At 56.8% G+C, this 27,746-nt stretch overlaps 1 protein-coding gene and 1 non-coding gene across 3 annotated transcripts; both read left to right on the top strand.

Moving 5' to 3' along the window:
- Positions 1 to 237: 237 nt before the first annotated feature.
- AP1B1 (adaptor related protein complex 1 subunit beta 1) lies at positions 238 to 26,873 on the top strand. 2 transcript variants are annotated; one of them, XM_055796880.1, is made up of 24 exons: positions 238 to 304; positions 6,304 to 6,417; positions 7,755 to 7,817; positions 8,913 to 9,018; positions 10,958 to 11,093; positions 11,912 to 12,157; positions 12,981 to 13,171; positions 13,749 to 13,970; positions 15,379 to 15,499; positions 15,706 to 15,801; positions 16,865 to 16,980; positions 17,802 to 17,967; positions 18,896 to 18,994; positions 19,385 to 19,644; positions 20,056 to 20,257; positions 21,188 to 21,208; positions 21,541 to 21,570; positions 21,687 to 21,833; positions 22,046 to 22,191; positions 22,772 to 22,901; positions 23,495 to 23,579; positions 24,086 to 24,172; positions 24,936 to 25,090; positions 26,470 to 26,873. In XM_055796880.1, exons 3-24 carry the CDS (start codon positions 7,781 to 7,783, stop codon positions 26,542 to 26,544), a joined length of 2,874 nt encoding a protein of 957 aa, XP_055652855.1. In that variant the 5' UTR covers positions 238 to 304; positions 6,304 to 6,417; positions 7,755 to 7,780; the 3' UTR covers positions 26,545 to 26,873. The 2 variants fall into 2 exon arrangements, with proteins under 2 accessions (XP_055652855.1, XP_055652856.1); XM_055796881.1 differs by lacking the exons at positions 21,188 to 21,208; positions 21,541 to 21,570.
- Positions 22,317 to 22,421, top strand: LOC114011047 (small nucleolar RNA SNORD125). The gene has a single exon (XR_003552789.1). It is a non-coding gene; the product is annotated as a small nucleolar RNA SNORD125 (small nucleolar RNA).
- Positions 26,874 to 27,746: the final 873 nt, after the last annotated feature.

Below are 27,746 nucleotides of genomic sequence, written 5' to 3'. Positions count from 1 at the left end.
CTGGGGGGGCCTGAACCGCTGACAGTGACCCCCCACCTGATCATCCACCACCGGCCCAGGGCTACGGGCAGGCCCGCGGGTGCTAGATGGGACCTTGTGGGCTCCTCTCACCCCGTGCCCCCCGCCCCCCCCAGAAGCGGGGAGGGGCGGGGGGCGCGGGGTGTGTGCCCCGGTCCCCATCTCGCTGCCCGGCATGCCCTGGCTCCGCCCCCCAGCCCCGCCCATCACCCCCGCCCCCGGAAGCGCTCGCCCGCGCGTCGCTCACTTCCGCTGGGCCGGTGGCAGCGGGCGGCGGCGGCAGCAGGTATGGGCCGGGAGGGCTGAGCCGGAGCCGCTCCCGGCGGTTCCGCGGCATGGCCCCTGCCGCAGCGGGGATTGCTGCCGGCTTCTAGCTGTGCGCACCGCGGGCTGGGCCCCCCTCCGCCGGTGGGCTTCGCTCCGGGCCATCTCCCGGGGCCCGGGCCTTCCTGCCCCCCTGCTCCGGCCTGGCGTCCCCGGCCTCGCCCTCTGCCCGGGCCCGGCGGCACGCAGGGTCCCCTGCAGCCAGGAGTCCGGCTCCCGCCTCCCCCGCGCTCAGCCCAGCCGCATCCCGCCGCGCCGTGCCGCCGCGGGTGGTCGCTGGGCCTGCGCCTCCCCCCGGGCCCTCCCGGAGCTCCGCGGCCCAGCTCGGCCCTCCGGATCCGTCCAGGGTGGTGTGGGGGGGTCAGCCCCGGGGCCTGCTCCCCTCCACCGGCTGTGTCTCCCAGCAGAACCCAAGGCACTGTGTCCTCGCCCGCAGTCGGAGCCACCGGCGGGTAGGATGCCTGGGAAGTGCGGGTGTCCCTGCCCACAGGGGCTGCCCGGCGCAGGACTTGCCCCTTCATCTGCCTCCTGATCTCGGTGGGTCCTGCTGGTGCAGCCCTGTGTCCTGGCTGGTATGGCATGGCATGGACCTACACATCTCCGGGGCAGGAGGCAAGGGACTCGAGAGCCAAAGGGCATGCGGAGCTCACCAGCACACTGGACCCGCTTCCCTCCCTACTGCTGCTTTTGGGTGTAATGTGCCCTGGGCTGTGTGGTGGGGCAGTGGGGTTGGGGTGGCTTTGCGGGCTGGAAGCTGTTGCTGCCATCAGTGCCCCCTTCTCGGGGCTGCGGGGGCCTGGCCTCTGCGCAGGCAGTGCCGTGGCTCAGTGCACAACAAGGCACCGTGCAGATCTGTGGGAAGAGGTCAGTACAGAGCTGAGCCATGAAATAAGCTGGGAACTGGGTATGGATTGGATAGAGAGGCACCTGGTCTGATATCATGTGCTTGCTGCCTCCTCTGTGGAGTTTTTTTTGGAGAAAACATCAAGCCTGATAAAAAGGAATCGGTGAAACAGCTTATTCCTAAAGGAGATGTTACAGGTTTTCTCCTTCTTCTCCGCAGGTGCCTCATATGGTGTGGAGTTTGGCAGAGTTATGAAACTTGTCAGGGCTACAGTCCCAGAGTAGCAGTGCAGCCTCACGTAGGGTTTTGCCATTTGCTCTTGCCTGGGGTGTGGGATGTTAAAGGGGTGCCTTGGATAAGCAGTTGGTTCGATCTGGTTTGCTGCCCCCAGATGTGGCCAGGGGAACCGTGGGCTGCTTCCTGCTTGACTCAGGCTGCTGGACTGAATGGACCTGACAGTTTGGGACCCTGTGGGGTTTTCCAGAGGTGTTGGCCCACACTCTGATCAAACCAGGCTAGGAATTCCGTGGCAGGAGGTGTGTGGCCTCAGAGCCCTGCAAAGCCTGGCTTTCCCAGGAGAAGAACGTCTCCTGTGCCGCAGGAAGCTGTCACTGGGGCAGATGCTGCCTTCCAGCACTTCCAGAACAAGGTCCTCAGCATCTCTGAGGGTGCTCAGCTGGTGCTGTAGGAGGAGGGACATGGAGGTGTTATCCCTACTCAAGGTGATCTCTGGGCTTATGCTGCTCAAAATCCTCCCCAGCTTTCCAGAGCACAATGCTTTGGGCCCTGCAGTGCTGGATCCCCACGTGCTGTGTTGCCCAACAGTGTATGGTGCAGGGACACCTTGGGACTTTTCTTTGTCTGTTTGTGGGTTTTATTTCCCAGTTATTGGTTGATGGGACGTATCAGCCATGATTCGCTTTTTCTGCATACAGCTGCTCTTGTGGCCCTTCTGCCATCTGGGTTAATTAAGGGCCAGGTGCCAGCGCTTCGGGGTTTTGGATCACTCAAGTGGTGCCTCAGCAATTGAATTGATCTGCCACCATTTTGGGCACCTTGCTAATACCGCAGTGAGTTTGGCAAGGCTTTTACCCACGAGTTATTAAAAGGGGGCACCTTAACCTGTTGGTTGATGTGAGATGGACCCCCTTGGAAAGCGCATGTGTTGGTCAGTAACAGCTTTGCGAGAGGATGTGCTGGCTGCCAGCCCACTGGCTTCACAGGCTGTTGTCTGCGCTCGCTGCTGCTGTTAATTGGTGGCTCCTGTTCTAGAAGGTGCAGGATAATTTGTGGTGCTCGCTGGCTTCAGGCATTTCCTTTGCAGGGGACACTGCGGAGTATATTTACAACTCAGGGTAAAAGCTACAGGGTCTTGCCAGCCCTCGAGGTTTGGTGGCACGGCACAGGGCACCTGTGCCATGCTGTGGCAGTGCAGGTGGGTTGTTTCATGGCTGGGCACAGCCTGGCTGCAGGTGGGGACAGCCCAGGTCCCTTTACGGGGCATGAAGGTTTGAGCCAAGCTTGGGATGCAACAGCAGGCTTGCAGCCCCATGTTGCTGCGTGCTGCGGGGCTGAGTGTGAGCTAAGACTGGCCCCGGTTAGGCCAGTCCTTAGGAAAAATATGTTCCTAGGGAGTGTGTACGGGCTTGATGTGAGCCCTTGGGGCTTTGTGCTGGCTGCAGGGAGAGGCGTGGGGCAGAGGTAGGGTTGAGCACAGGGGTGGGAGCTGTGCCCACAGCTACGCACCATCAGCCGGACGGTATACACCATGTAACTTCACTGCTGTGAATAAAGAGGTAAAAAAGAATTGCGTTCAGCATGAGTCTCTTCCAGCTGCTGGCTCTCGTATCCTCAGCCGCTTGTTCTCCTCCATGCTTGGGTTTTTATCTTCCCCGGCTGATGTCTGTGCCTGGTCCAGGGGGTTCGTTCATTGAGGCCAGGGACATGCAGTGCTGCTCAGAGGTGTGGGGAGCCATCACCACCTCGTGCCTGCCTGGCCTTTTGCTTTAGCTTGAAGATGCTTCATATCAGCAGAGGATAGTTGTGTGAAGTCCCAATGGCCTCAGTTATCTGTCTCAATGTTTAGGGTTTTTTCAGTCTGTCTTAATTTTCTTTAATTGTGCTGACTTGCTGGGTTTTACTGATCCACCTCAAGTGCTTTATTTGCAGCTGTGAGAGTGTGCATTGCTTGCTTGTAGAAGTTTTCTTTCCCTATTAACCTTCAGCTGACCCGCTGTTTCCTAGAAGCTTGCCCTTTGAGTTCCTGCTCCTCTTTGCTTCTCCCTCCACATCAGGCACCATCGTATATCCCCTGGTGCACAAGGGATGCATGTCTGTGCAGGGCTGGAGCGGATGCGTTTCCCTGTGTATGCTTCCTTCCTTTCCGCCTGCCTTGTCAGATCCTCCTGAAGACACATGTCAGGCTGGGAAGATTAAAATTTACTGTCAGCCAGTAAACTCCTGTTCTGGGTTGTGACAGAGTCTATAGAAAGATCAGTGGAGCTATGGTGAGCCCTCTTGCTGTAATAGCCAGGGAGCTGGGGTGTCTTGGGCATGGTTTAAATGCTCAAGTGATGCTTAGATGGCTCATTCCTTTGGAAGAGCGGCAGCAGCAGCACGTTCCCCACATCCCTTCCCAAGGCCACAGGTCTCTATTGCTGGAATGGCTCAGTCAGCAGCAACTCGGCCCCCTAGGATGGAGGAATTAGCCTAAAACAGGGCAGTAAAAGTAGCTGGGGGTCACTAATGAGTTTTCTTCTTCCATTCTCTGTAAGAGAAAACAAGTGGCACCAGTGACAGCTTATTTGGCTTCAGTGTCATCCCTGGGAGCCTGCTGGCAGCACCCACCTTGACGAGAAGCACCATGCCACATTTGTTGCAGTATCTCAGGTTTAGGAGCATGTTATTCACCCAGGATGGTTGAATTCTGGAGCCTGCTGGTATGGCAGCTGGGAGGAAGGGGCTGGATGAGTTCTGGCATGTTCCTGACCTGAGGGCCTGAGATCAAGGAGGGGGCTTGCACCATGTTGTGCCTGTGTGGGTGCATCGCCTGGCAGCTCTGAATTGCAGGTCCTGGGGGGAACATGCTGTCCTGTGTTCAGCCATGTGAGTTCAGCTGCAGGAGCGCCGGGTTCTCCTTCAGCCTCAAAGTGCTTCATGAGCAGCAGAAAATCAGATGCTCTAAACCATGGTGCTTCTTCCAGCTGGGCCATGGGCTCCTTGGTGCTGCATCGCAGGAGCAAAATAACTTGTTAAAGCTGTATCCATTGAGGAAGGTGTATGTAGCAGCACTTAGCAGGATCCTTCTGCTGCGTGTTGCGTGAATGTGGATGATGTTTTCCACCTTGAGGCAGGTAGAAGGGAAGTGTAGGAGGTAGAGCGGCGTGGCCGCTGTTGCGCTGAGGGTCTTGGAAGAGCAGCATTGCTCTGGGTCTTCTGGAGCTCTTGAATTTAGTTGTCGTGGGTGAATAAGATTGGGGATAAAATTCTTTGGAGAGCCCCTTCCCTCCCAGCAGCTGGCACAGAGGGCTGAGTGGTGCTGAGCTCCCCACACCTTCCTCTTCGTATCACTGAGCCTGGCTGGTGCAGCCTGCAAGGTGGGAGATACAGGAGGGATTGTGGATGGCACACGTTCCGGTTTCACCATTAGCAGGGGCTTCAGAGAGGAGGTCTCCCACTCTCCTTGGTTGTGGGGACCAGCTGGGAGCAGAGGACTTTGCAGTAGGGCAGGGGTTTGATGGTGTGGGAAACCTTGTGCCCTGGGATGGTAGGTCCAGGGTTCCAGGGAGGGCACGGGTTTGTGCTGCTGCAAAGGCTTGTCCTCAAAACGGACCCAAGGAGCCTGCACTAGGTGTGGGTGAGCTCTGGGTGCTCCCTGCCGACACCCAGCCGCTGTTTTGCTACCAGATGCTTACAAACACTTTGAAGTCCTTGAATCCAGTTTGCAAGACTGGCTTAAAATAAGTCTGTCAAGAAGTTGAGGTAAAATTTGAGCCACCACAAGGTCAGGGACTTTTTGTCTTCCTTGATTTGTCACTGCAAGTCTTGCATCTTGCTTTTTCTGAGTGCTGTTGCTGCTTCTGGCTGTCAGGAGCTGCCACTCTGCTTAGTCCCTCACCAGGAGATCAGCTAGTGCTGATCGTCTCCCTGCCTGCAGATGAACTCCCGCTGCCCGTTTTCGATCTCTGGGTGCAGGGTGTTCAGCAAGGGTTGAGAACTTGCAACTCACTGTGATGACTCTAAACAATCAGATCTGTCCAAATGAGATGACTGAGGCTGCTGGCTCTGCGTCTGACATCCCTCCTGCTCCCGTGTGCCAGGTAACTGGCTTATTTTCTTTTAGGCTCCAGCCTGGGAGAGGGGTCCCTGCCCCGTCCTCCCCCTTGCCCAGTTCAAGCTGGGCAAAGACATGTTTAGAAAGACATGGGGTAATGCAAGAGCTGCTCTGCAGTCCCTGAACCGTTTCTTTTGCCCTCCTTAAAACCAGAGCCAGACAGCAGCGTTGGACCCTGCCCAAGGGCTGAGCTTGGGGAAATTCACCTTCAGCAGGGCTTTGCCAGCAGCAGTTGCATCCCTGTGCTGGCAGGCAGCCCTGCCTCGTCACCCTCTGTTAGCCTGGGGACACACACAGGGTGCAGAGCACCCAGCTTTGGCAGGTGTTTGGAGTCTTGCTTGGCCTCTCATCACCCTGCCTGAGGTGCTGGGTGGCTGCAAGTCTGGTCCTGCTGCTGGGGAGCTTGAGGTGTTGGTGTGGGGAGCAAGGGGTGTCTTAATTTTCGAGCTCAGGCAGGAGGAGGAGGCAGCAGTTTGCTTTTTGGAAGCAGCTGTCAGCACTGCAGGGCTGAAAGAAGTGGGGGAGATGGGTGGCCGTCTCTGTCTCTGAAATTAGTGGGGGTTTGGATGGTTAAAACACACGCAGCGCTACCAGAGGGCTCTGGGAAACTGGGAAGCTTCAGGAAGGCAGCAGGCGTGATTCATGTCTCCCAGCCGGCTGCAGAAATTCCCTGGTAGGCTTCAAGTTTGCTTTCCAGGCACTTCTGCAGAGCAGGGCTGATCGCAAGCCAGGTCGGTGAAATCTGAGGGACTGCAGTAAATCCTCCTTCCTCCCTCTCTTGCAGGACAGGATCCGCAGTGAGGCGCAGAGAGCTGCTGCGGCGCAGCCTGGGAGCTCCTGCTGTTCGCTGGAGAGCCATCGACCTAGGGGGGAAAAAAAGGCTCTGCATAAATCCCAGGTAACCGAAGCAGGGAGCAGTGTTGTGTCTTATGTGAGGCTGCCCGGGAGGCAGTTTTCTCACGGGGCAGCCTTGGCAGGGCGGGGGTAGCACAGTGGCAGACGTGCCCCCTCTCTAACAGCATCGGGAGTGTGCTGCCAGTACCCGAAGTGAGCCCCGAACCGATGCAAACTTTCTCTCAAGAGTCTGCCAAGCTGGCTCTGGCTGTATGCGCTGCCTAGGAGGCTCGGCCCCCAGATTTTAACCAGATTTTCTTTTTATCCCTGTTGGGGATCCCTATCCAGCTTGAACAGAAAACAGAGGACACTGTTCCTCTGGCTGCATCTTGTGTGCTCACAGGGGATTGCTGCGTTTGGCTTTCAAGATGCTCATTTACATTTAAAACCATTTGCAAGCTCTTTTTTTTTTTTTTTTTCCACTTGGCTTTGAGTTCTGTGCTCCTGCCCCTTCAAAACAGCAAGGCCACTGCAGGCTTTCAAGGACGATCCTCTGGTTTCTTTGCTGTTGAAGGAAAGATGGGTGAAACAGTTGGAAAAGACAAATCCCTGCTGACCTTTAAGAAGGGGCTATCTGCTGCCTGCACACCAGGCTTCCTCAGCCTGCCAAGCCATAAATCTGCCCTAAACTGCCTGAATTATGTAATACAGCCTCGAGTGCTGGGCGGCAACCTCAAACCCTTTGAATTTAAAGCAACACTGCTGGAGCAGGGGTGGTTTCTGGAAGAGGCTCCTTTTGATCTTGCTTGGTTGGGTGCTGGCAGATCTGTGCCCCTTGGCTGTGCTGTCCCCTCACACCAGCGCTGGTCTGAGCCTTGGGTTTTGCTCGATTCCTCTCCCCATCCCAGGGCTGTTACCTGCATAGGTGTGAGGGAAGACGAGGGGTGAATTTTCCTTAGAAAAGCATTTTCTTGAACAAGGAGATGCAAACCCTGGGGAGATCACTGGGCCCTTGCTGTGGGGACAAGGGCTGCCCAGCTCAGCATGGGATGCGATGAGCAAAGTGGCTGCTGCTGCTGGTGAGAGAAGCAAGTTGGGGCTGTAGCCTGAGCAGGGGTGAATGCTGGCATCTTCAGCAACTGCTTTCCTCCTCCACATCCTCTTTAGCAAACCAGCTGATTCCCCACTCATCAGCAGAGCCCGTGGTGCGCCAGTGTGGCTGCAAGGCGCTTGCCCTCCCCTGGGGAACGGGCTTCTCTGGGCACTTCATCTCCTTGTGACTCTTCCTATGAGATCCCAAGCTCTTTCCCTGCCCTGGCTTTTCCTTCCTGGAGCTTTCCATAGTAACCCCAGCAAGGAAATTATCAACCCTCAAACTTTCTGGTCTGCCTCTCCTCGCAGGGACGTGCTGCTAGCTGGAGACCACTATGACGGACTCCAAGTACTTCACTACCACAAAGAAAGGTAAGAGTGGGAGCAGGAGGGTCACACAATTTTTCCCAAAATAATCAGGCTCTTTTGGCACCTGTATAAGCCAGCTGGGGAGGGTTATCCCTGAGGTGGGAAGCTGGTGGAGGTTCCAGCTCTTGTGGGGATGCCCTAAGCCCATGTGGTATGCTGTGGCTGACACCCTCCTTGCTCTCATGGAGCTGGGGCAGCTCCTGGGCTGCTGTGGGGTCAGAGCACCTTATCACCATCCCCCTGAAGCCAGACAAGGCTGTTGGCAGCTAGGTTATTTGCTTTAGCAGCTCAGGAGCAGCTGTGGGACATGGCCGCCTGCCCCGAGCTCCCCTGGGCTGGGACAGAAGCACTCAGGGTGTTTGATTTAAGCACTTTCCAGACCAAGGAATTAATGTGGAGGAAAGCTATGTGGCATCTTCTCTTCAATCTGCCTGCCCAGGAGTGAATAGAGCTCAGTGTGGCTTCATGAGGGCAGGAGACCATGCTGGGTCTGAAGCCACTGGTTGCCCCCAGCAAGGTGCTGGGCTGGAGGACTGCTACCACATACAGAGCAGGATTTGGGATCCACCATCCCCTGCATGGGCTTGAGGAGCAGTTCCCAAAATCCACCTGCATTTGCTGCTGCAGGTGCCTGCCATCATCCAGGCTGTGGTGGGCTCCCTGGGTAGGGGAGGGCCTCCCAACCACTGTGTGCAGGGCTGGGGCTTCACTGTGTGCTGCAATAGCTGCTCCACAGCTGAAAATACCCACTGACTAAACCTCATGTCCTGTGCTTGAGGTGTGGAGTGCTTGTGCTCACCACTTCTGCACTCTCTCCCATCCTTAAAGCCCTGTGGGGCTGGAGGAGTCACAGGGATGCACTAGCATGCTCATCTCCATTTCCATGGATGAGTGCTGAGCCCCAGAGCAGCCCTGGCCCTCGGTGAGACGTTTGGGAAGTTAAATCCCCTTTCCCACCTCGGAGCACCTGGGGTGGCAAAGGAGCCCCAGCACGCAGCAGGTGGGAGCTGTGCTGTCCCTCCCCTGGGAGCAGCACCCAGCAGAGGGGTGGGTGCCCATCCCCTAACCCCTGAACGCCTCTTTTTCCCCTTCCTTCAGGGGAGATATTTGAGCTGAAAGCTGAACTGAACAGCGACAAGAAGGAGAAGAAGAAGGAGGCTGTGAAGAAGGTGATAGCGTCTATGACCGTCGGCAAAGATGTCAGGTGTGTGGCAGCACTGTGCCAGGGATGCCCAGACCAAACTGTGGCAGGATGGTGTCCAGATGGCTCATGGGCTCCTGTTTTCCCCTGCTGCTTCTGAGGGGGTTTTGTGCTGGCTTTCGTCTTGGGCAAGGACCGAGCGAGCTCCTGGCCACTGCTATACCTTCTGTTACGGGAGGGAAATGTTTGTGTAAGCGTGGCCGTCTGGCAGGCAGGGGCTTGCCTGGCTTTGGTAGTAATCTGGCTAAAAGAGGATTGGTCTGGCTGCCAGATAAGTTTGTTGGGGATTATTGCCGCTTCCTTCACGTGTTGCTAAAACCAAGCAGAACCCCCCTCTGAGCCTTTACGGCAGAGGGTCAGTGTCTCTGCCTTGGTGTCGATAAGCCTTTTGCAGCTGCTCCAGTCCCAAAGGTCAGGCGGCTGCTTTTCCTTCTTCCCCTTTATCTGCCTGACCCAGCAGCACGTGGCCCTTCCGTCCCCTCCTCCCTGCAAAGACCTGTCCCTGCACACCCTGGGCATTACACGCATCAGTGCTTTGTGCTTTTCACGGTGCTTTTGATGGTAGATAAAGGAAAAAAATAACTCTGGGCTCTGGGTTTGGAGAATCGGTGCATCCCTGGCTCCCAGAGCACTTGCAGCAGGTCACGCTCTGTCCTGGGGCTGCTGTGGAGAACATGACACCGGCAATGGCAGGGACTTGCCTGACGCTGTTACCTGCATAGGGGTGAGGGAAGACTAGGGGTGAATTTTCCCTAGAAAAGCGGTTTTTTTGGACAAGCAGATGCAAACCCTGGGGAGATCACCGAGCCCTTGCTGCGGCGACAAGGTCTGCCCAGCTCCACATGGATGGTCAGCACTCAGCAGGAGCTACACCGATTGGAAAAGAAATAGCGGCTGTGGCAGCCCATTTTGTTTCCGTGTGTGCGTATTCTAGGCTGCAGGAGAGCACTTTACTAAGCTCGCCCCTCCCTGGGAGGTGCCAGGGACCGGCTGAGGTGGGTGGCAGCAGTGCTGGTAGCAGGAGCTCTGCAAGGGAACCAGCGAAGTGCAGCGCCCCAGACTTAAGGGTTTGGTCCTGTTTGATGGCTGGGTTTGCAGTGGCAGAGAAGCTTCCAGGAGCCAAGGGACATCTGTCAGGGTGGAATAACTCCTGTGTTAGCCCTCTGATCTCAATTGGCTCTCCTAAGGTGGCTTAGTAGTCTAATTGGTCTGTATCTTAATAGTCTAATTGGTTTGTGTTTATTGTCTGCAGTGACACAGTGTCTCTGGCATCCCCAGCTCTAGGGTGGTTGGGGAAGGGGAAGCCCCCCACTCCACGCAGGCAGCTCCGCTCCTTCCTAGCAGAGCATCTTTCTGCTGCAGAGCTCACCTGGTGGAGTGGGGCTGTTCCTTAGTCCTGGCTGTTTACTGCTCTAAGGTGATGCTAGGATGTGGGACAAGCACTTTGCAGCAGGACAGCCTTAATGTTTGTAAAAGCAGAGGATGGTTTTGGTAGGGCTGTGTGGGAGGGTTTTGCAGAAGGCGAGGGGGGAATGGCTCATCTTCCACGTCCTCTCACAGGTGTTGGAGGCTTTTGTGCTGTCCTGTGATGGCTGGGGGATGTTGCACCTTCTCCCAGGGCAGTGGGCGCACACTGGAGCTGGGATACAGCAGAGCTGTGTGGGAGAACTCAATTTCAGTCCATCAGGGGCCATTTTGAGCTACTCTTGATACAGATCTGTAAATAAAAACCTGTTGGGGATGGGTGATTTAGCCACATCTGCTGCAGGCTAGGCTCAGGTCATGGGAGAGCAGCCTGGGGTCATCTGGCTTCAGGAGTGGGTTGAGCCACAGGAAGGGGATGGCCACGCACCTAGGGAAGTCCCATAGGCAGCGGCATCTCCTTTCTCCGGCTCAGCAGTGTGGCCATGTCCTGCCTTCATGGAGGCACTCTGTGTTTCAGTGCTCTCTTCCCGGACGTGGTGAACTGCATGCAGACGGATAACCTGGAGCTGAAGAAGCTGGTCTACCTTTACCTGATGAACTATGCCAAAAGCCAGCCAGACATGGCTATCATGGCAGTCAACACCTTCGTGAAGGTGAGAGGAGAGGGCTGCATGCCTGAGAGCCACGCGCTGCAGCAGGTCGGTTCAGCCCACCACATGCATCCCCACTTTTATCCATGGCCACCACACTAACCTGCTGTGTACCCCACTCCAAAGAAGGGAGCATGGGCAGGTTTCCAAGGCCTCTCCCTTCAGGAGTAGGGGCTCCCCTACTCCTCTAGATAACTGAGCAAATTTGTCCAGTAATGCAGAAGAAAAACATTTTCTTGGCAGCTGTACTGTGCCACTTGCTCTGTCAGTGGCAGCTTTGCTTGTGGGCAGCTCCTGTGATCGAACTGCTGTCATGTGAGCTTATGTGCTGAAGTCTCTGCAGCTGAGAAAGCCCTCGTGATCTTCCAGTTGGAGTTGGGAATTGAAGACCGTGTTTGTTAGGAGCCCAGATATTGCCAAATCATACTGTGAAAAGACTTGGTAGGCATTAGAGGGAACTTGGCATTTTTGGGGAAAAAAAAATAATCCCACACAATAAACGTGATAGATGCGTTTCCCAGGTCAGGTGGCCATTCTGCAGGGTAGCAGCTGACTTCAGATACTTGCTGTAAGTGATGAAGATATCAGATTGCTGGAGGTGTGCTTGCAGTGAGAACTGATGGTGTTAAAACCCTCTGGGTGCCAGATTGCAGAACGAGAGATCAGACCTCTCTCTTGCGTGACTTGTTCTTGAGAGCTGAGTGTTAAACCCTCTAGACTTCAGGTACTCAAATAAGAATGGCGGTCCTGAAGCCACCACTAGTGCCTGATTCAAGGAGCGGTGGCCCAGGATATCTCACCTCCCCCTCTCATCCCTATAGGACTGTGAGGACCCAAACCCACTGATCCGGGCTTTGGCTGTGCGGACCATGGGCTGCATCCGCGTGGACAAGATAACAGAGTATCTCTGTGAGCCCCTGCGGAAGTGCCTGAAGGACGAGGACCCTTACGTGCGCAAGACAGCAGCTGTCTGTGTGGCAAAGCTCCATGACATCAATGCCCAGCTGGTGGAGGACCAGGGCTTCCTGGACACCCTTAAAGACCTCATCTCAGACTCCAACCCCATGGTGATTATTTTTTGCCTTCTTCATCCAAATGGCAGTAAATGCTCTCTCTTCATCTTTCCTTCATCTTCATATGCTGACTCCCTCCCTCCCATGTTCCCCTTCATTCTCTTTTTGGTGCTTAATATACCACTTCTGGGGACAGCTGTTTCTCAGGGCTGCAGGCTGTGTCCTTGGAACCCTGTCTCCTGGATGGAAGGTTTCTGCAATTCCTTGGCAGTGTGTTATTATTCTGTTCCCAGTGGGGAGGAGGTTGCCCCAGCCAGCTCAGAGCAGAGGGTGGTGGTAGAGGGGAGCTGAAGCTTGGCTCTGGTACCACCTAGCTGGCGGCTTTTGCCTCTGGTGAGGGTTTCCTAGCAGCTGGGCTTTGGCCAGTGTTAGTTTCCCTGCCTTTCCCCAGGCATGAGAAACTTCAAAGCTTGCTTTCCCCAGGGTTTCTCTTCCCCCAGCCTTTGCTGCTCTTCAGATCCTGCCACAGGCAGAGCAGCGAGCCTGGGAGGTTCCACAGAAAGTGATGGGGCTCCTCAGAGCTGTCTGGGGAAGGGGAGCGAGAGCAGGCTCCTCTGTGCTGGGCATGGGGCCAAGGCTGACTCCTGCTGAACATGTGCAAACTGTTAGAGATGTGGTGTGGGTGGTGGGACCGTGCTGGTGGTGATTGCTCATCTCCTGAGGATCAGCTGGTGGGGAGGAGAAGCTGGTACCCAGATGTCGCTGGGATGCGAGGTGCTGATACCGATCCTTGGCAGCTCATCCACTTGCACCAGCTTTCCCCCAGGCTGTTGAACCATGTTTGGTGTCACCTAATGTGTCCTGTCTCCTCTGGCAGGTAGTGGCCAATGCAGTAGCGGCGCTCTCAGAAATAGCGGAGTCTCACCCGAGCAGTAACCTCCTGGACCTCAACCCCCAGTCCATCAACAAGCTGCTCACGGCCTTGAACGAGTGTACTGAGTGGGGCCAGATCTTCATCCTCGACTGTCTGGCGAACTACATGCCCAAGGATGACCGGGAAGCCCAGAGGTGAGGGAGGCTGGGGGTGCTGCTGGGGCAGCGCTGCCTTCAGGGCACCACGAAGTGTCCGGAGTGGGGCTCAGAGTGGGAGGGGAACAGGGAGGTATCAACTGAAGGGCCTGACGCTGCCCCTTCTCATCTAAGAAGCATTTCTGTCCTCCTGATGCTTGGAATCCTACTGCAGGAGGTGCGGGACAGTGGGCATCTGCTGGCCATGGTGCCTTGGGTGCAACTGTCCGGAGATCAATGTGGTCTTGTAGCAAGCCCTGTCCCCATGCTGGCACAGGGACTGTGCTTCCCAAGCTGCTTCAAAATGTGGTCTTACCACACAGCAAGGGCCGACAGGTGCTAGGGAGCCCTGAAAGGGTGTCACTGCGATAGGGTTTTGCAGGGCTTGGGAAATAACCTTCATCCGGGCGTTTAAGAGCCAATTCAGCATTTCTTGGGAAGGTCTCAAGTGTTGCTCAGCTGTCCTGGTGCAATCTTTGCCAGTGTCTTGTTCTTCTTTGTCAGTACTGGCAGCGATGTTTAAGCAGGAAGACATTCTGAAATAATCTTCTATCTCTTTTACCCCTGACACCTCCAGCATTTGTGAGCGAGTGACGCCCCGGCTGTCCCACGCCAACTCAGCGGTGGTGCTCTCAGCCGTGAAGGTGCTGATGAAGTTCATGGAAATGCTGTCGAAGGACCTGGATTATTATGGCACGTTGCTAAAGAAGCTGGCCCCACCCCTGGTCACCCTGCTCTCCGCAGAGCCTGAGCTGCAGTATGTGGCTCTCCGCAACATCAACCTCATCGTGCAGAAAAGGTGGGTGCCCTGGGGGGGTAGGAGTGACAGCCTGGCTCGGGCTTTCCCTCTTCTCTGCAGCTGCTTCCCGACGCTTCCAACCCTCTGACGGCGGCAGTGTCAGGGCTTTGCTGACACAACCTGTCATATGGGGTTTTTCTTTTCTATTATTTAAAATCCAAGGGCTGAGCGCAGTGTGTCAGGTGAGGCAATAAGCCGGGAGCTAAGCTGGGATCTTCAGGAGAGGTTTATTTTAATTTATTTATTTGGGGAGAGCAAAAGATGGAAAGGCCAAAAGCTGAGGCTTTTGCTTTAGTCATTGAATGTCTAGAGAGGAATTTTTGTGATATCAGCTTGTTTCTATGCAGTCGTCCTCTTTGAATAAGTGCTGAGAGTCCTTTTGTCCCTTTGCTGATCTAAAATTGCTGGTGGGCAGGAGGTGTCCGAGGCCCCACATGTGTGCCCCGAGCAGAACTGGCCAGCTGGAGAGCCATGCTTTGCATTGACAGCCTCAGTCAGATGATTTGTTGTCCTACCAGTTATCGCCGTGGTTGTCTATTAAAAATAGCAGCAATTTCTGGGAGAAGTGGAAAGCAATTAGTGTCCCTGGGAGCGGGAATGTGGAAGGCAGGTCAGCTTCTTGGAGTTGGAGCTGGACCTGGCCGATCTCTTTCCCAGCTTAGAGAGAGGATGATCTCATGAGAAAGGTCCAGCCTAGCCCTGGGGTCTGGGTTTGCGTTGCTGCTCCCCCCCAGACATCCCTTCCAGCCCTGGCGAGATGAACGTTTCCTGTTGCCTTGTGTCAGGTCCTTGTTTGTGGCAAGGTTGCGCTCTGTCCTCTGCGCTGGTACCAGAAAGGGGAGCCAGGGGACGGAGTCCTGGGGGGATAATGACGATGTCTCAGATTCCTTGACATTGACCAGGCCCCCAGAACTTTGTGCTGGTGGCCAAGGAGCCTCATCCTCCTGGCCCAGAGCTGCTTGCTCTCCAGCTCTGGGTTTCCCTAGCTTATGTCCTCAGTGTCCTCAAGCCTTCACCACCCCATCTTCAGCCTCAGTCAGGGGGTGATGGTTCATGCTTGTAGCTGGCTAATGGAGTAATCAATTTTCATGGACTTGGGCGTTAGCCAGCTGCAGGGTCAGGCGAATGAATCCCCATCTGTCTCCTGACTGGCACGCAGCTTTCTGGGGAGGACAACTCCCTTTCTGCGCTGCTTTGCCTGCTGGTTGTTGCCTGGGTCAGAGCCTGGAGGTGGGGGCAGAGCTCGGATCTTGCTTCTGCCACTAGAGGAATCATCCGATAGCAGTACCGGGTGTTCAGAAAGCTCTGGAGAAAACCATGGTTTCTGGAAGATTTCTGACATCTCTCATTGTGGTCAAAGTGAAGGAGCATGCGCCTGCCTTAATCACTGCCTCTTGTTGTCCTCCAGGCCTGAGATCCTGAAGCACGAGATGAAGGTGTTCTTTGTGAAGTACAATGACCCCATCTACGTTAAACTGGAGAAACTGGACATCATGATCCGCCTGGCTTCCCAGGCCAACATTGCGCAGGTCAGGGTCTGCCTGACTGCTGGGTGGGCTGTGCAGGGAGCTCCAGCCTCCCAGGGAGGGGATTTGTCTGAGAAATTGTAGACCCAGCTTTGCAAGTTGTGGAGGGAGCAGCTGTACCACGCAGTCTGCTTCTGCTGGGTCACTACCAAGCTTTTCTGGTGGCTTTTCTTGCTGCTGGGCTCTTAGTGTCTTGTCCCCTCTGGCAGGTGCTGGCCGAGCTGAAGGAGTATGCCACAGAGGTGGACGTGGACTTCGTAAGGAAGGCGGTTCGAGCCATTGGCCGCTGTGCCATCAAGGTGGAGGTGAGTGCTGGGTCACTTCGGGTCCTGATGGCAGCTGTGGTTAGGCAAGGCATCGCTCCCCAGCACGTTGGATGGGTTGGAGTTCGTCTCACCCCAGGAGTTGCCCTAATGAGCTGGAGCCTGCCTGGGGATGAACATTTGTTCCACAGGGCACAGACAAGGTGCAAGGAGGGTATTTCATCCCTTTACCCTTTGCCACCGGAGCTGTTTTAAGATCCCAGCCTGCCTCGTGCTGTGTTGCAGACCCAGCTGCCTGCAGCTGTGCCTGGTGTGTTAATGCAGTGGATGATACAAGTGGCTTGTCTGGGGACTGCAGCAGGGCCTGGCAGGGAGCTAATCTCTTTTCGAGGGGCTGAGAGGCTTTGCTTCCCCTTGGGGGTTATTTGAAGAAGAGGATTAGTAAAAACCTTGCTGGAACGGTGGCTCTGCGTGGCCCAGGTGCAGGCAGGCTCACAGGCAAGGTTGTGTAGCTTTGAGCCAGCTGATCCTGCACCGGGTTTACTGCAGAGCATCCTCAGTCACGTGAGACAAACAGCTCGACGCCAGTGAGCTGGGCGCTGATGAGAGGCAGGAGATGTGCTGGAGCTGGCTCAGGCTTTCATCCCACTGGGAAGCTGAGCTGGCCTGGCTCTGCCATGAGTGATCCATCTCCTCCACAGTGAAGCCAGGGGGATTTATTACCATGGCACTAGCTCTGGTTTGCTCTCTCTGTTCACACTGAGCCGTGTGGCTGTACAGACCCAAACTAAGGCGAGGTGCAAGATGCTGGTGCCCTGGCAAGCCAAGGTGTGGGCTCACTGCTGTGCTTCTGCATCCTGTGGCCTGAAGTGCATGATGTGGGGGGAGGGGAGGCTCCGGGAACATGCGAGGGGATGAGGAGGAGCCAGACCTGGATGGGAAGGGGAGACTATGCTTGTGCATCCCCCATTCTGGTCTGGGTTGGGTTTGGGAGAGGCATGGAGGGGATGATAAGGCAGCAAGGAAGGGATGTCGGAAGGGTGGCAGAGGCTTTGGGACAGGGATGTAAGAACATGCCACCTGACTGAGCGACTCCCTCTGACAGCAATCGGCTGAGCGCTGTGTCAGCACCCTGCTCGACCTTATCCAGACCAAAGTCAACTACGTGGTGCAGGAAGCCATTGTTGTCATCAAGGACATCTTCCGCAAGTACCCCAACAAGTGCGTGGCTGCTGCCTGCGAGCCTCGGGTGGATGCTCCTGGTCCTAGATGAGCTCTTTCTGCCCCTCTGTGCTTGGGGGGGGGGGGGGGACCCTACAAGGACCCAGGGATGGGCTGCTGCTCCCTCCTGGTGGGATGATCAGTGGTGAAGCCACCTGCGGCCTCCCTGCAGTGAAGATGGCTTTGGTTTTTTTTGCCAGTCGGGGTTGCGATTGCTAGTCAGTGCTGCCCTAAGAGTTAAGCTGAGAGCAGGAAAGCCACTCCCAGCCCCGTGACGGCAGTCCCAGAGACCCAAATGGACAGGAGCTGGCAGGGACTTTGAGGTCCCTCGTGTCAACGTAAACTGTCTCTGGCTCTTAATTCAGCGCTGTTGATGCTGGAGCAAGGGCAGCAGGAGGGGAGGGGTGTGTTCCAGCTGAGCCAGGATGAATAGTAACACTGTAGTCAGGAAGTAGTGTACTAATACTGGTAATAAATATTAATGAACTGAATTAGTAATGGACAGGAACTCTGCTAGTGACTCAGGGCTGCTGCAGAGAGAAGGGTGACCAGATGAGTGGGGCTGAGAAGCTAAATCAGCAGCAGGGCTTGTGAGCAGGGGAGCGTGCTCTGGGACCAGAGAGGGATCAGTGTGGGCGGTGTCACGCTGTGCCACAGCCCTGGGGAGAAGGGACAGCCCCATACAGGTGGCAGGGGCTCTTGCCGGTGCCCTTGGCAATGTCCTTGTTCTGCTGAGGGTGATGGGATGTGGTTTGAAGTCAGAGCAGAGCTAGGACTTGGGTTTCTTGCTTCTGGTGAACGTATGTCCTCTCCTTGGGAAGGTATGAGAGCGTGATTGCCACCCTCTGCGAGAACCTCGACTCTCTGGATGAGCCTGAGGCCAGGGCTGCCATGATCTGGATTGTAGGAGAGTACGCTGAGCGGATCGACAACGCCGATGAGCTGCTGGAGAGCTTCCTGGAGGGCTTCCACGATGAAAGCACCCAGGTGCGGTGGGATGGGGCAGAGCCCCTCATGCAGTGGTGGTCTGGCCGCCAATAGAATCAACTGGTTGAGGGGTGACACTGGATGCTGTGACAAAGCTTGTGCTCATCAGAATTTAACAAAGGAATTTTCTCTAGCAGGGTTGTGAAGGTGTATTTCTTGTAGGTGTTTGGGGTAGCAGTGTCCCACAGCAGCTTTGGGTGTAGAACGTGGCCCTTGAAATGCCACCAGGTGGTGACCCAGTTGTCTTCCCTCCTTAGCAGCTGGGAAGGGTGCAGTGGTCACCTGGTCATTCCTCTGTGCCAGGACAGGATCAGCCCGTTGGAGCTGCAAAATGGAGTCAGACAGCTGAAATGAGCAGGGGGAACCATGCCTGACCCTTTTGCCAGGGCAGCTGAGGCCAGTGGTTTTGCCTGTGAAATTTTTTGAGGCTTCAGTCTGTAGAAGCTTCCTACAACCCCCTGTGCAAAACACTGTGAAACTAAGTCATAGTGGCCAGGGGAAAGTCTACAAATGCAAAATAGCAAAGCCAGCCATCCTGGCTGCCTTGTCTCAGGTCTAAAGGGACTGTCAGAGGTGAATTGCTGCTGCTTATCCTCATAAAAGTCAGAGGATGCTCTGGCCTTTGCTTTTGTGGGACCATGTAACCTGGTCTGAAGATCTTGCCCAGTAACCTCTGTGTCAACCTGTGGCTCTGACGGGCTGAGGGTGCGATAATCAGCTTGAAATGGGCTGCAGACCTGACTGGGAGCCATGCCAAGTGCCCTGATGCTGTCACTGCCGCTTAAGCTGTCGCCACGTGTTTGGTTCCTTGCGAGGCAGGTTGGGGTTACTTCCTGACAGTGCCTATGGGGGAAATTCTTGTGTTCTTGCACAAAAATGGTGTGATCTATCTGTCTGTCTCTCCCTGACCCTGTTTGTCTGCTCGCAGGTTCAGCTGCAGCTGCTGACGGCCATTGTGAAGCTGTTTCTGAAGAAGCCCACTGAGACACAGGAGCTGGTGCAGCAGGTGCTGAGCCTGGCCACGCAGGTGGGTAATGGCTCTTGCATGAGGCAAGAGCTTCCCGTGGGCTTCACCGCAGTGGGAATGGCTTGACGATGCAGTGCCCGTGACAGGAGGCAGAATAATGGAGCTTCATTCTGGAAAAACTGATAGTTAAAAAGTCCTGGAGAGCGAGTACACTGTCTCCCATAGCACAGGAGGCATCTTGTGCTGTTTCCTTGCTAAGGCTGGTGTAGCAAAGTGGTGTAGCCTCTGTACAGCAGAGGTGTGACACAAATAGCTTTTAACTTTTATCCCCGTGATCGCTCTAATACCACAGCAAGATTGAGATGGGGCCAAGATGCTCGGAGTTGCTCTGTAGTAGCTGTGGCTTCCCCTGCCTGATGGCTTTGGCACTAACCCCTGTGCTTCCTGAAGGACTCTGACAACCCCGACCTGCGGGACCGTGGCTACATCTATTGGCGCCTGCTTTCCACCGACCCTGTGGCCGCCAAGGAGGTGGTGCTGGCAGAGAAACCCCTCATCTCTGAGGAGACTGACCTGATCGAGCCGACGCTCCTGGATGAGCTGATTTGCTACATTGGGACACTGGCCTCTGTCTATCACAAACCTCCCAGCGCCTTCGTGGAGGGGAGCAGAGGGGTCGTGCACAAGAGCTTGCCCCCACGAACGGGCTCGTGAGTATCTCTGCCTCCCCAGGGTGACTCTCCACCCTGTGCTGGGACTTCCAGGGCTGGATCTGTGTGTTGGGCAGGTTGGATGCTGAGCCAAGCGGCTGTGGGGCTGCCACAGCGACACACAGCACCGTGCAGAACTGGCTGTGCTTGGAGCTGAGCTGAGGGCCCCCCTTACAGGGGAGCCTCCCCTTGGGAGCAGTAGGGCTGTATGGATTCAATACTGTCCTTACAAGGCTGAGGGAGTGATCTCGATGAGAATGTGTTGGAAGTGTTGGCAGTCGTGCTGGGACAGGGTGTCTCTGAACACTCACTGCAAAGCCCAGCTGGGTGAACTCATGTCTCCAGTGGGACTTCTTGGCTCCTGCAACTCCTCCTCAGCATCTCATGTCTTTCCCTTGCCATTCCCTCTAGGAGCGAAAGTGCCGAGAGCCCCGACGCAGCCCCCTCAGGGGGGCAGGCGGCAGAGCAGCCGGCTGTCATCCCCACTCAGGGTGACCTGCTGGGTGACCTCCTGAACCTGGACCTGGGCCCCCCCGTGGGTGGGCCTCCCATCGCCACCTCCTCTGTGCAGATGGGTGCTGTGGACCTCCTCGGGGGTGGCTTGGACAGCCTGGTACGTCACAGCCCTGCGTGCTCCTTCCCCGATGCCCAGCTAGCCTGGTGGCATCGCGCTGGGTTTGATGCTGGCTCCTGTCGGGAGCTCCTGGGGATGGTACGAGCTCATCTGCCCAGAAATGTCTGGGCTAGTCCTTTCCTTCTACAAGCTTGTGCAGACAGAGGGGCACTGCACCCCAATTTATTGTGTCCGGATCAGATGGCTGGAGCAGGGCCGGGGGTTAGTGCTCCTGAGTACGTGAGGTCTGTGTAGGTGTTCCTACTCTGTGCTGTGCTACAGGGGTGACTGCTCCTCCTGGCCCTCCTCTGAACCCCACAGCTGCGTGAAGCAGGGATGTGCCCAAAGCTGCTGCAGGGCTGGGCTGAGATGTCCCTGCTCCCGGGCTGCAGGGTGGCTTAACGGGTGTCTCCTGCACCGGGAGATCTGGAGGTAACAGCTTGTCTTCCTGGGAATGCAAACCAAACAGTGGTTTGGCTGCAGCGTGAGGGGGGGTGGAAACCTCTGCCTGGTGGGGACCGCCTGCCCTACAGGTGCTGGCGATGGTCCCAATCCCCAAAGGAAACTAATTTGGAGTCTTCTGCGCTGCTCATAAAATCCAGCAGATACCCCCTAAGGGGAGGCAGTGTCACTGTCCCTTCGCTGCTGCCCCTCTCGGTCCGTAAGCCTCCAAGTGCCACCCTGGCTCTTTATGGGCTTGCAGGATTTGGTAACGGGCTGGTGCTGAGTGCGGGGATGAGACACCCAGGTCGTGCTCAGTCCCCTGGCTCCAGACAGCTGTGGACAGGCAGGTGGACTTGCTGGCAGTGCAGCAGGACTAACCTCTCTTCCCTCCTTCCCTTCTCTTCTCTCTCTGTTTTTTGTCTCTCTCCTGGCTTGTCTCTGCATGTGGCTGGCTCTTCTCTCCACCTTACCTGCTTCTGCTTGGAGATGGGGGACGAGTCGGAAGGGGTATGGATCAGCCCTTTTCTTAGCCCTCTCGACCATGTGTAGCCCCAGCGCCCGTGCCAGCCCCTGGCTGCCCCTGCTCCCCCCGTGCAGCCTGAGCCCTCCTGTTGGGTGCCCCAGTGACACCTCGCTTCCCTCTGGGGGCGACCAGGCCCCGAAACAGCTCGTGGCACATCAGGTCTGGGACTGCTGGGGCATCCCTACCGACCCTGGGCCCTCACTAGCCCACACTGATGCTCTTGGAGAGTGCCCTTGATGGGGCGTTTTGGTGGGACCCCCGTGGCCCTGGGCGTGCTGGCCCCTGCCCCTGCTGATGCACCTTTCTTCTCTTGCAGCTGCGAAGCGATGTGGGAGGCAGCCCTGCTGTGAGTGTGCCCTCACACCCAAACCCCTTTCTCACCCTCTGCATCTTCCTCCTCCTCTTCCTCCTCTTCTCTGCCCTTTGGTGCCCTCCCATAACCTGCTCCCTTGTCCCCTGCAGATGGGCAGTGGCAGCGGCTTTGCACCAGCACCCAGCACCGCGATGCCCGCAAACCTGGGGGCACCCCTCGGCAGTGGCCTGGGAGACCTCTTCGATCTCACCAGTGGCGTGGGGACCCTGTCAGGATCCTATGTGGCACCCAAAACGGTGAGTGGGGCAGCCAAGCCTCAGCAGCTGGCACAGCACAGGGCTGCAGCATTAAGGGGGGCAGAGACCTGTGTCTACTCCTTGTGGCAGGGCTTCCCCGGGGGGGGGTGGGACAGGAGCCCCTTTTTCCTGTCGTGGTAGCACACTGGGTGAGGGTGGTGGCCTGCAGATGGAGAGGATGCTGTAGCAAGTTTCTTGCCTCCTTAATGCAGGTCTGGCTCCCTGCGATGAAGGCCAAGGGGCTGGAGATCTCTGGCACCTTCAGCCGGCAGGTGGGCTCCATCTCCATGGACCTGGTGCTAACGAACAAAGCCCTGCAGGTCATGTCTGACTTTGCCATCCAGTTCAACCGCAACAGGTGAGGTTCCTCCTGGGCTGCATCAGCAGTGGCCAGTGGAGATGCTGTGTGACGTTCTCGAGCACGTTCCCTGGCACGGTTGCATGCTGAAAAGGGTGGGAGGAAGGGGCCACAGGGCTGCAAGATCTGGGGACAGCCTCCCATGATGACCTTTCTCTCTCTGATGGCTGTGGTGGTGATGATCATCAAACCAAAGCCTCTAAGAAGTTGACTGAAGAGGCTGTTGCTCTGGGGTCTAACCCCCATCCCGTTTTTCTGTCCTCCTGGTGAACTGGCCCTTCCTTCCTTCCCTCAAGGGGCACAACAAGGGGTAGCCCTGAGGGACTGGTGGGTGTGAGTCTGTGTAGGAGGAAGGGCTGAGATTTTGGGGCTGCCTGGTGTTGTCCTGGTGGGCGGGCAGGGCAGGAGCCAGCCTGGTCCTGGACTGTGCAGGGGCAGCAAGGTGAGCAGGGGTGTTCCTGGGGTTCAGGTAGAGGAAGGCAGGGAGTCCCAAGGTGGCCCGCAGCCGACGGGCAGTGCCTTCTGCCATCATTTGCTGCCCCCCACCTTGACCCCCTCCCCTCCTCGGGTATCCCCGCAGCTTCGGCCTGGCCCCAGCAGCTCCTCTCCAGGTCCACGCACCTCTTGCCCCGAACCAGTCCGTGGAGATCTCCCTTCCACTGAACACTGTTGGCTCTGTCATGAAGATGGACCCCCTGAACAACCTCCAGGTGGGGAATGCTAGGGGATCCCCCCTCCTGGGAGCTGGGGACTGGGCAGGGGGTGCCAGGGGGCGAGCGCTTGCCCTCAGGAGGGAGGCATGACAGCAGGAACCGGGCAAGAAGAAATGCTCAGCTCGCTGTCCTTGCTGTCAGAGCTCAGTCTGACTCCAGCTTGATATCCTGCTCCACGCAGACTGCTGCTTCTGTGGAGGAAGATCCTTGCCGACAGCAGCAGAGCCGAGCTTTGGCGGAGCATCTGCTTGCACTGTCCTAGCGCAGGGGAGATGGTGGAGGCAGGGCTGTAGCTCCAGGGAGGCAGCTGGGAGGGAGGGCTGAGGGGGTGCAACCTCAGCAGTTCCCCATCTCCCCTGTATGCTGGGGACAGCAGCATGCCCAAGAGCGTGCCGGCATGCAGGGCGTGGACGCTGGCCTCTCCAGCTCCTTCGGGCAGCTGCCAGTCTCTTGCCTCTGATGCTTGCTGGGGTGGCACCTGGCTCAAGAGGGATCGCTGGTGTAAGATGGAGTGGGATGCTGGCTTTGGGAGCCACCTCCCTGCTGTAGGTTGGAGGAGGTGTTGATGTCCCCGTGCCCTTCTGTCCCAGGTCGCAGTGAAAAACAACATTGATGTCTTCTACTTCAGCACCCTGTACCCGCTGCACATCCTCTTCGTGGAGGATGGGAAGATGGGTGAGTTGGAGCGTGGGTAGCTGGGGCTCCTGCAAGGTGCGCTTCTGCCACCGGTCTCTAGGTGCCATCCCAGCCCCTGATGAAATCTCCTGATCACGTTCCCAGCCCTGGGCAGGGAGTGGGGAACCAGATGTCCCTGGCAGTCTGGAGCAGACAGGGACACTGGCCATGCCAGCATGACCACGCTGTGGCTACCTGAGATGGCCTGAGCCGCCTTCAAACTCCTAGCTGCCAGGGAGAGTTCTCGCTTTGCTCACTCCTTAGTTTGTCTTCCCTGGCACACACCAGCCTCTTCCCCAAGCCACCGTAGCTTGCTAGCCCCCCAAAGCAGGTCACTTTCCTGCAGCTGCATAAGGCTGGTCTTGGGAAGCTGCTGGAGGGGATGGCAGTGTCACAGATCCCTTCAGCCACCAGTGACATGGCAGCATGGCCCTTGTGTTCTACCGCCTTTGGGGGCAGGCGACCTTGTAGCTTCATCACTGTGTTGATTTTGTTCCTCCCTGTAGAACGGCAGATGTTCCTGGCCACTTGGAAAGACATTCCCAATGAGAATGAGGCCCAGTTCCAGATCAAAGACTGTTCTCTCAACGCAGGTGGGTCCAAACCCTTCAGAAGGACCTGGCTCCGCTTGTGGCCGGGTGCCGGTGACCAGCTCATCCCAGTTATCCCAACCCAGGCTGCGGGGAGATGAGAGCTTTCCCCTGTGCCCACCCGTAGCTCCAGGAAGGAGCTGCTGGTTTGTTTGCTGTTGACTAGTCATTGAAAATTGACAGCCTCAGAGATGCTCTGCCTGGTGGGGATGTCCCCGCTGCCAGGGACAGTTGCTGTACCCACCCTGGGATCAGTCTCAGTGCAGAGAAGCTGAAGCGGATCGTGCAGCCCTGACACTGCCTGGCCTCCCAGCCAGCCCACAGGCAGGGCAGCGGTCCAGTGCTCATGAGCAGAGCAGAGAGCTGTGGGCAGGAGCCAGGGCCAGGTTCCTTGGCACCTCCTTGCTCCCTCAGCCCCTTCTCCGGGAGATCTGGTGCCAAGCAGGACACGCAGACGCTGAGTGGGGACAGCTAACTCCTTTCAGCCCCGCTGGCAGCAGTGAGCTGACCTTTGTGGAGCAAAGTGGGGCGGTTCCACTTGTGAATTGAGCTCTGGATTGTGGCCTGCCCTCCCCAGGGAGGACCTGGGAGCCCGGCTGAATAGGGCCCTTCTTGCTGTGTGAGGACGGCGGGTTTTGGATGTGCTGCATCCTGGGGAGAGGGAGGGGAGGTGGAGGTGGGGCAGGAGCAGGTCCGAAGGGATCTGGCTGTCAGCCCGGTGCCCTGCCCCGAGCAGCCTCCGCCGCAGCTCTCTCCTCCTGTGCAGATGCCGTTAGCAGCAAACTCCAAGGCAGCAACATCTTCACCATCGCCAAGAGGAACGTGGAGGGCCAGGACATGCTCTATCAGTCCCTGAAGCTCACTAATGGCATCTGGGTGTTGGCAGAGCTCAGGATCCAGCCCAGTAATCCCAGTTTCACGGTACGCCCCTTCCCCTGCCTCCCTCCAAAACAGCCCCAGGCTGGCTCTGAGCCGAGGCCGCTGCCTTCCCTGCTCTCTGCTTGGAGCCTGGGCTGGGCAAGGCAGTCCTGTGGCACATCTGCAGCTGTGGCACCCCCCCAGCGACTCTTGGTGCCAGCCCCCCCTCCCTGTGCCAGTCCCAGTGTCCCTCATGTGGAGAAGGGGAGACACGGGCTGTGCTGGCCAGCTGGGCTCTGCAGCAACAGGGGCTCTGCTGGGCTCCCTCCGAGCAGCGGGGAGGCACTGTGGTGGCCCCCAAGGGAAGCAGAGAGGTCCCAGCCCACCCGCACATCTCTGTTAAAATAAAAACCCCAACCCCATCCCCCTCTTGGGGCATCCCTGGCTCTGCCTGCGTGCTGGGCAGCCTGACTGCAGCTACAGTCTTGGGGCAGAGGTCTGTCTGCATGTCAGGCGTGAGCCATCCCGATGTCCTGCTTTCCCCAGCCCGTCCCCGTCCCCTTCCCCACCTTCCTCGCAGCCTCTTTTCTTTGGGTTGGGATGAGCTGTGTCGCCTTGACTCACCTCTCTGTGTATCTCCGTACCTGCTGCCTGCCTGCCCTCGCCGGCCTGCCCGCTGTTGCAGGATTTGGAGGTTAGCAGACTGGTTTTTCCCTCGGCTTTGGGCTGTCTCTGGCTGCTGCCTGGTTATATTTCTCCCCTGATATTTTTACCTGCCTGCTGGCTGCCCTGCCAGCCCTGCGTGTCTTTTAGTGCTTCTTGTCTCTCCCTCCCGGCAGGGGTGGCACGAGGCCGGTGCCCAGAGCAGAGCTTTGTTGGAGGTGAACATTCCAGAGGGTCAGGGTGTTCCCACCACCCTCCTGGGCTCACTTGGGATGAGGATAGCTGCAGATCCCTATCCCTGAGGATTCCCTGCTGGGCACCCGCTTGCGCTGAGCTCTTCCCCACTAGCCTGAGGAGCAAATTGATTTCAGAATCATTTAATATTAAATCTCTGAGCAAATAAAGGGGCTGATACCACTTAAAGGAAGATGCCTTTGGGGGAACCGTTCACTCTTGAGCTACAGGCAATGAATCAAACCCCAAGAGATGAAGTGTGTGTGTGCCTCTGCCTGCCCCCTTGCCCTGCCTGCCTGTGCTGCATGTGGATGTCTCTGCTCCTCCACCCCGGGCTAGGGGAGCACCAGCAACCTGGGGAGGGTGTTTAGGGGGCTCGGTGCCTTTTAATATCTTCTATCTGGCCAAAATAAGGAGCTGGGGCCACCCATTCCCCATGGTGGGGGTGGGGGGGATGCTGCAGCATGCAGGGCTTTGTGCTTTGGGGCTGGTGACTCACCAGCATGGGACCAGTTGCCATGACCCCCTCTCCTCTCTTCTCACAGTTGTCCCTGAAATGCCGAGCACCGGAGGTGTCCCAGTACATCTACCAAGCCTACGAAACCATCCTGAAGAACTAAGGTGCTGCTGCAGTCCATCCTCCTCCTCTTCTCCTTTCCCGCCCAAGGAAGCAGGGGCAGGACCCGTGTGCATGTCTCCTTTCCTTCCTGCCAAGGAACCAGCCCCTGGGAATGTCCCTCCAGCCCCGGGGCCCTGGAAACCAGTGCTCCCATCTCTGGTAGGGCTGGGGTGAGCAGAGGAGGGCAGCGGTGTCCCGGCCAGTCCCTGCATCCCTGTAGAAATCAAATCTGTGTGTGAGTGATGCAGTGTCCTCCTTGCTGATGTTGCCCCATCAAGAGCCCTGTTTCACCCTCTGGGTCCCTGTGACTGCGTGCTTTTTTTTTTTTTTTTTTTTTTTTTTTTTTTTTTTTAAAAAAAAAACAAACAAACAACTGAGCCACCATATGTGGGGAGTTGCCTCCCTCCCCCTGTGTGCCCCCTACCCTGCAACAATCCACCTCCCTGCTGGTGCTGGGTCTCGTGTCTGCCCATGGTGGTGTCTGGTGAAGGGTTCTGCACTCCTCAGCCCTGGGAATAGCACCCTGGGGCTCACTCTGAGTCTCCTTGGTGTCAGTTGGGGCCTGAAGTGCCATGGGGGTGGGTGGCTTTTGCTGTGGATCGCCCTGGAGCCCTGGGCTTGCAGGGCTTGGTGCACCCAGGAGCAGGTAGGAAACAGCTCTGGCTTCCTCCTCCCCCTGTGGCAGTTCCTGCCTCTCCCCAGTTTCAGGTTCAGGAGAGCCGTGGGTGAGCCCCCAGCCCTTTGGAGAGGGTCTCCTCCCCATGGGAGCTGTTTCCAAAGGTCCCAGAAGGGCTCAAGACTCTCAAGTTTGAGGCTGTACTGTCAAGTGCAGTAAAAAAAAAGGGCTTTTCCAGTCCCATCCAGCCCCTGCATTGGGGCTGGGAGGGCTCTGAGCATCAACTCATGCTGGCCCCCTCCCCAGCCCCCCGGCTCCCTCTGCTCTCTGCTGTCACCCATGGGTGCAGGAGAGGATGTTTCACCATCCCCGCTGGTGACACTACTCCTTTCCCTCCCTCCCCCTGAAATAAAGCCATGGGTCACCCCTATCTAGAAGCATTTGGTGCAGGAAATATCTAATATATGAAATATAACTATATTGTATGTTCGCTTGTTTTAAGCAAACGTTGAATAAAGGTGACATCTGCCCATGGAGCTGCTGTTGGGGGGAATGGGGGGGGTACCCCAAGCTCAGGCCATGGCCTA

Source organism: Falco peregrinus, chromosome 2 (genome assembly GCF_023634155.1).
Source record: "Falco peregrinus isolate bFalPer1 chromosome 2, bFalPer1.pri, whole genome shotgun sequence".
Classification (NCBI taxonomy): domain Eukaryota; kingdom Metazoa; phylum Chordata; class Aves; order Falconiformes; family Falconidae; genus Falco; species Falco peregrinus.
The sequence above is the reverse complement of the archived record's forward strand: the minus strand, read 5'-3'. Positions and strand labels throughout refer to the sequence as shown.

Coding starts and splice junctions, on each gene's coding strand:
- AP1B1 (XM_055796880.1), top strand. CDS start 7,781: ATGACGGACTCCAAGTACTTCACTACCACAAAGAAAG. Junction 15,500..15,705: donor CCCAGGCCAACATTGCGCAG/GTCAGGGTCTGC, acceptor CCCCTCTGGCAG/GTGCTGGCCGAGCTGAAGGA. Junction 18,995..19,384: donor TGCTGAGCCTGGCCACGCAG/GTGGGTAATGGC, acceptor TGCTTCCTGAAG/GACTCTGACAACCCCGACCT.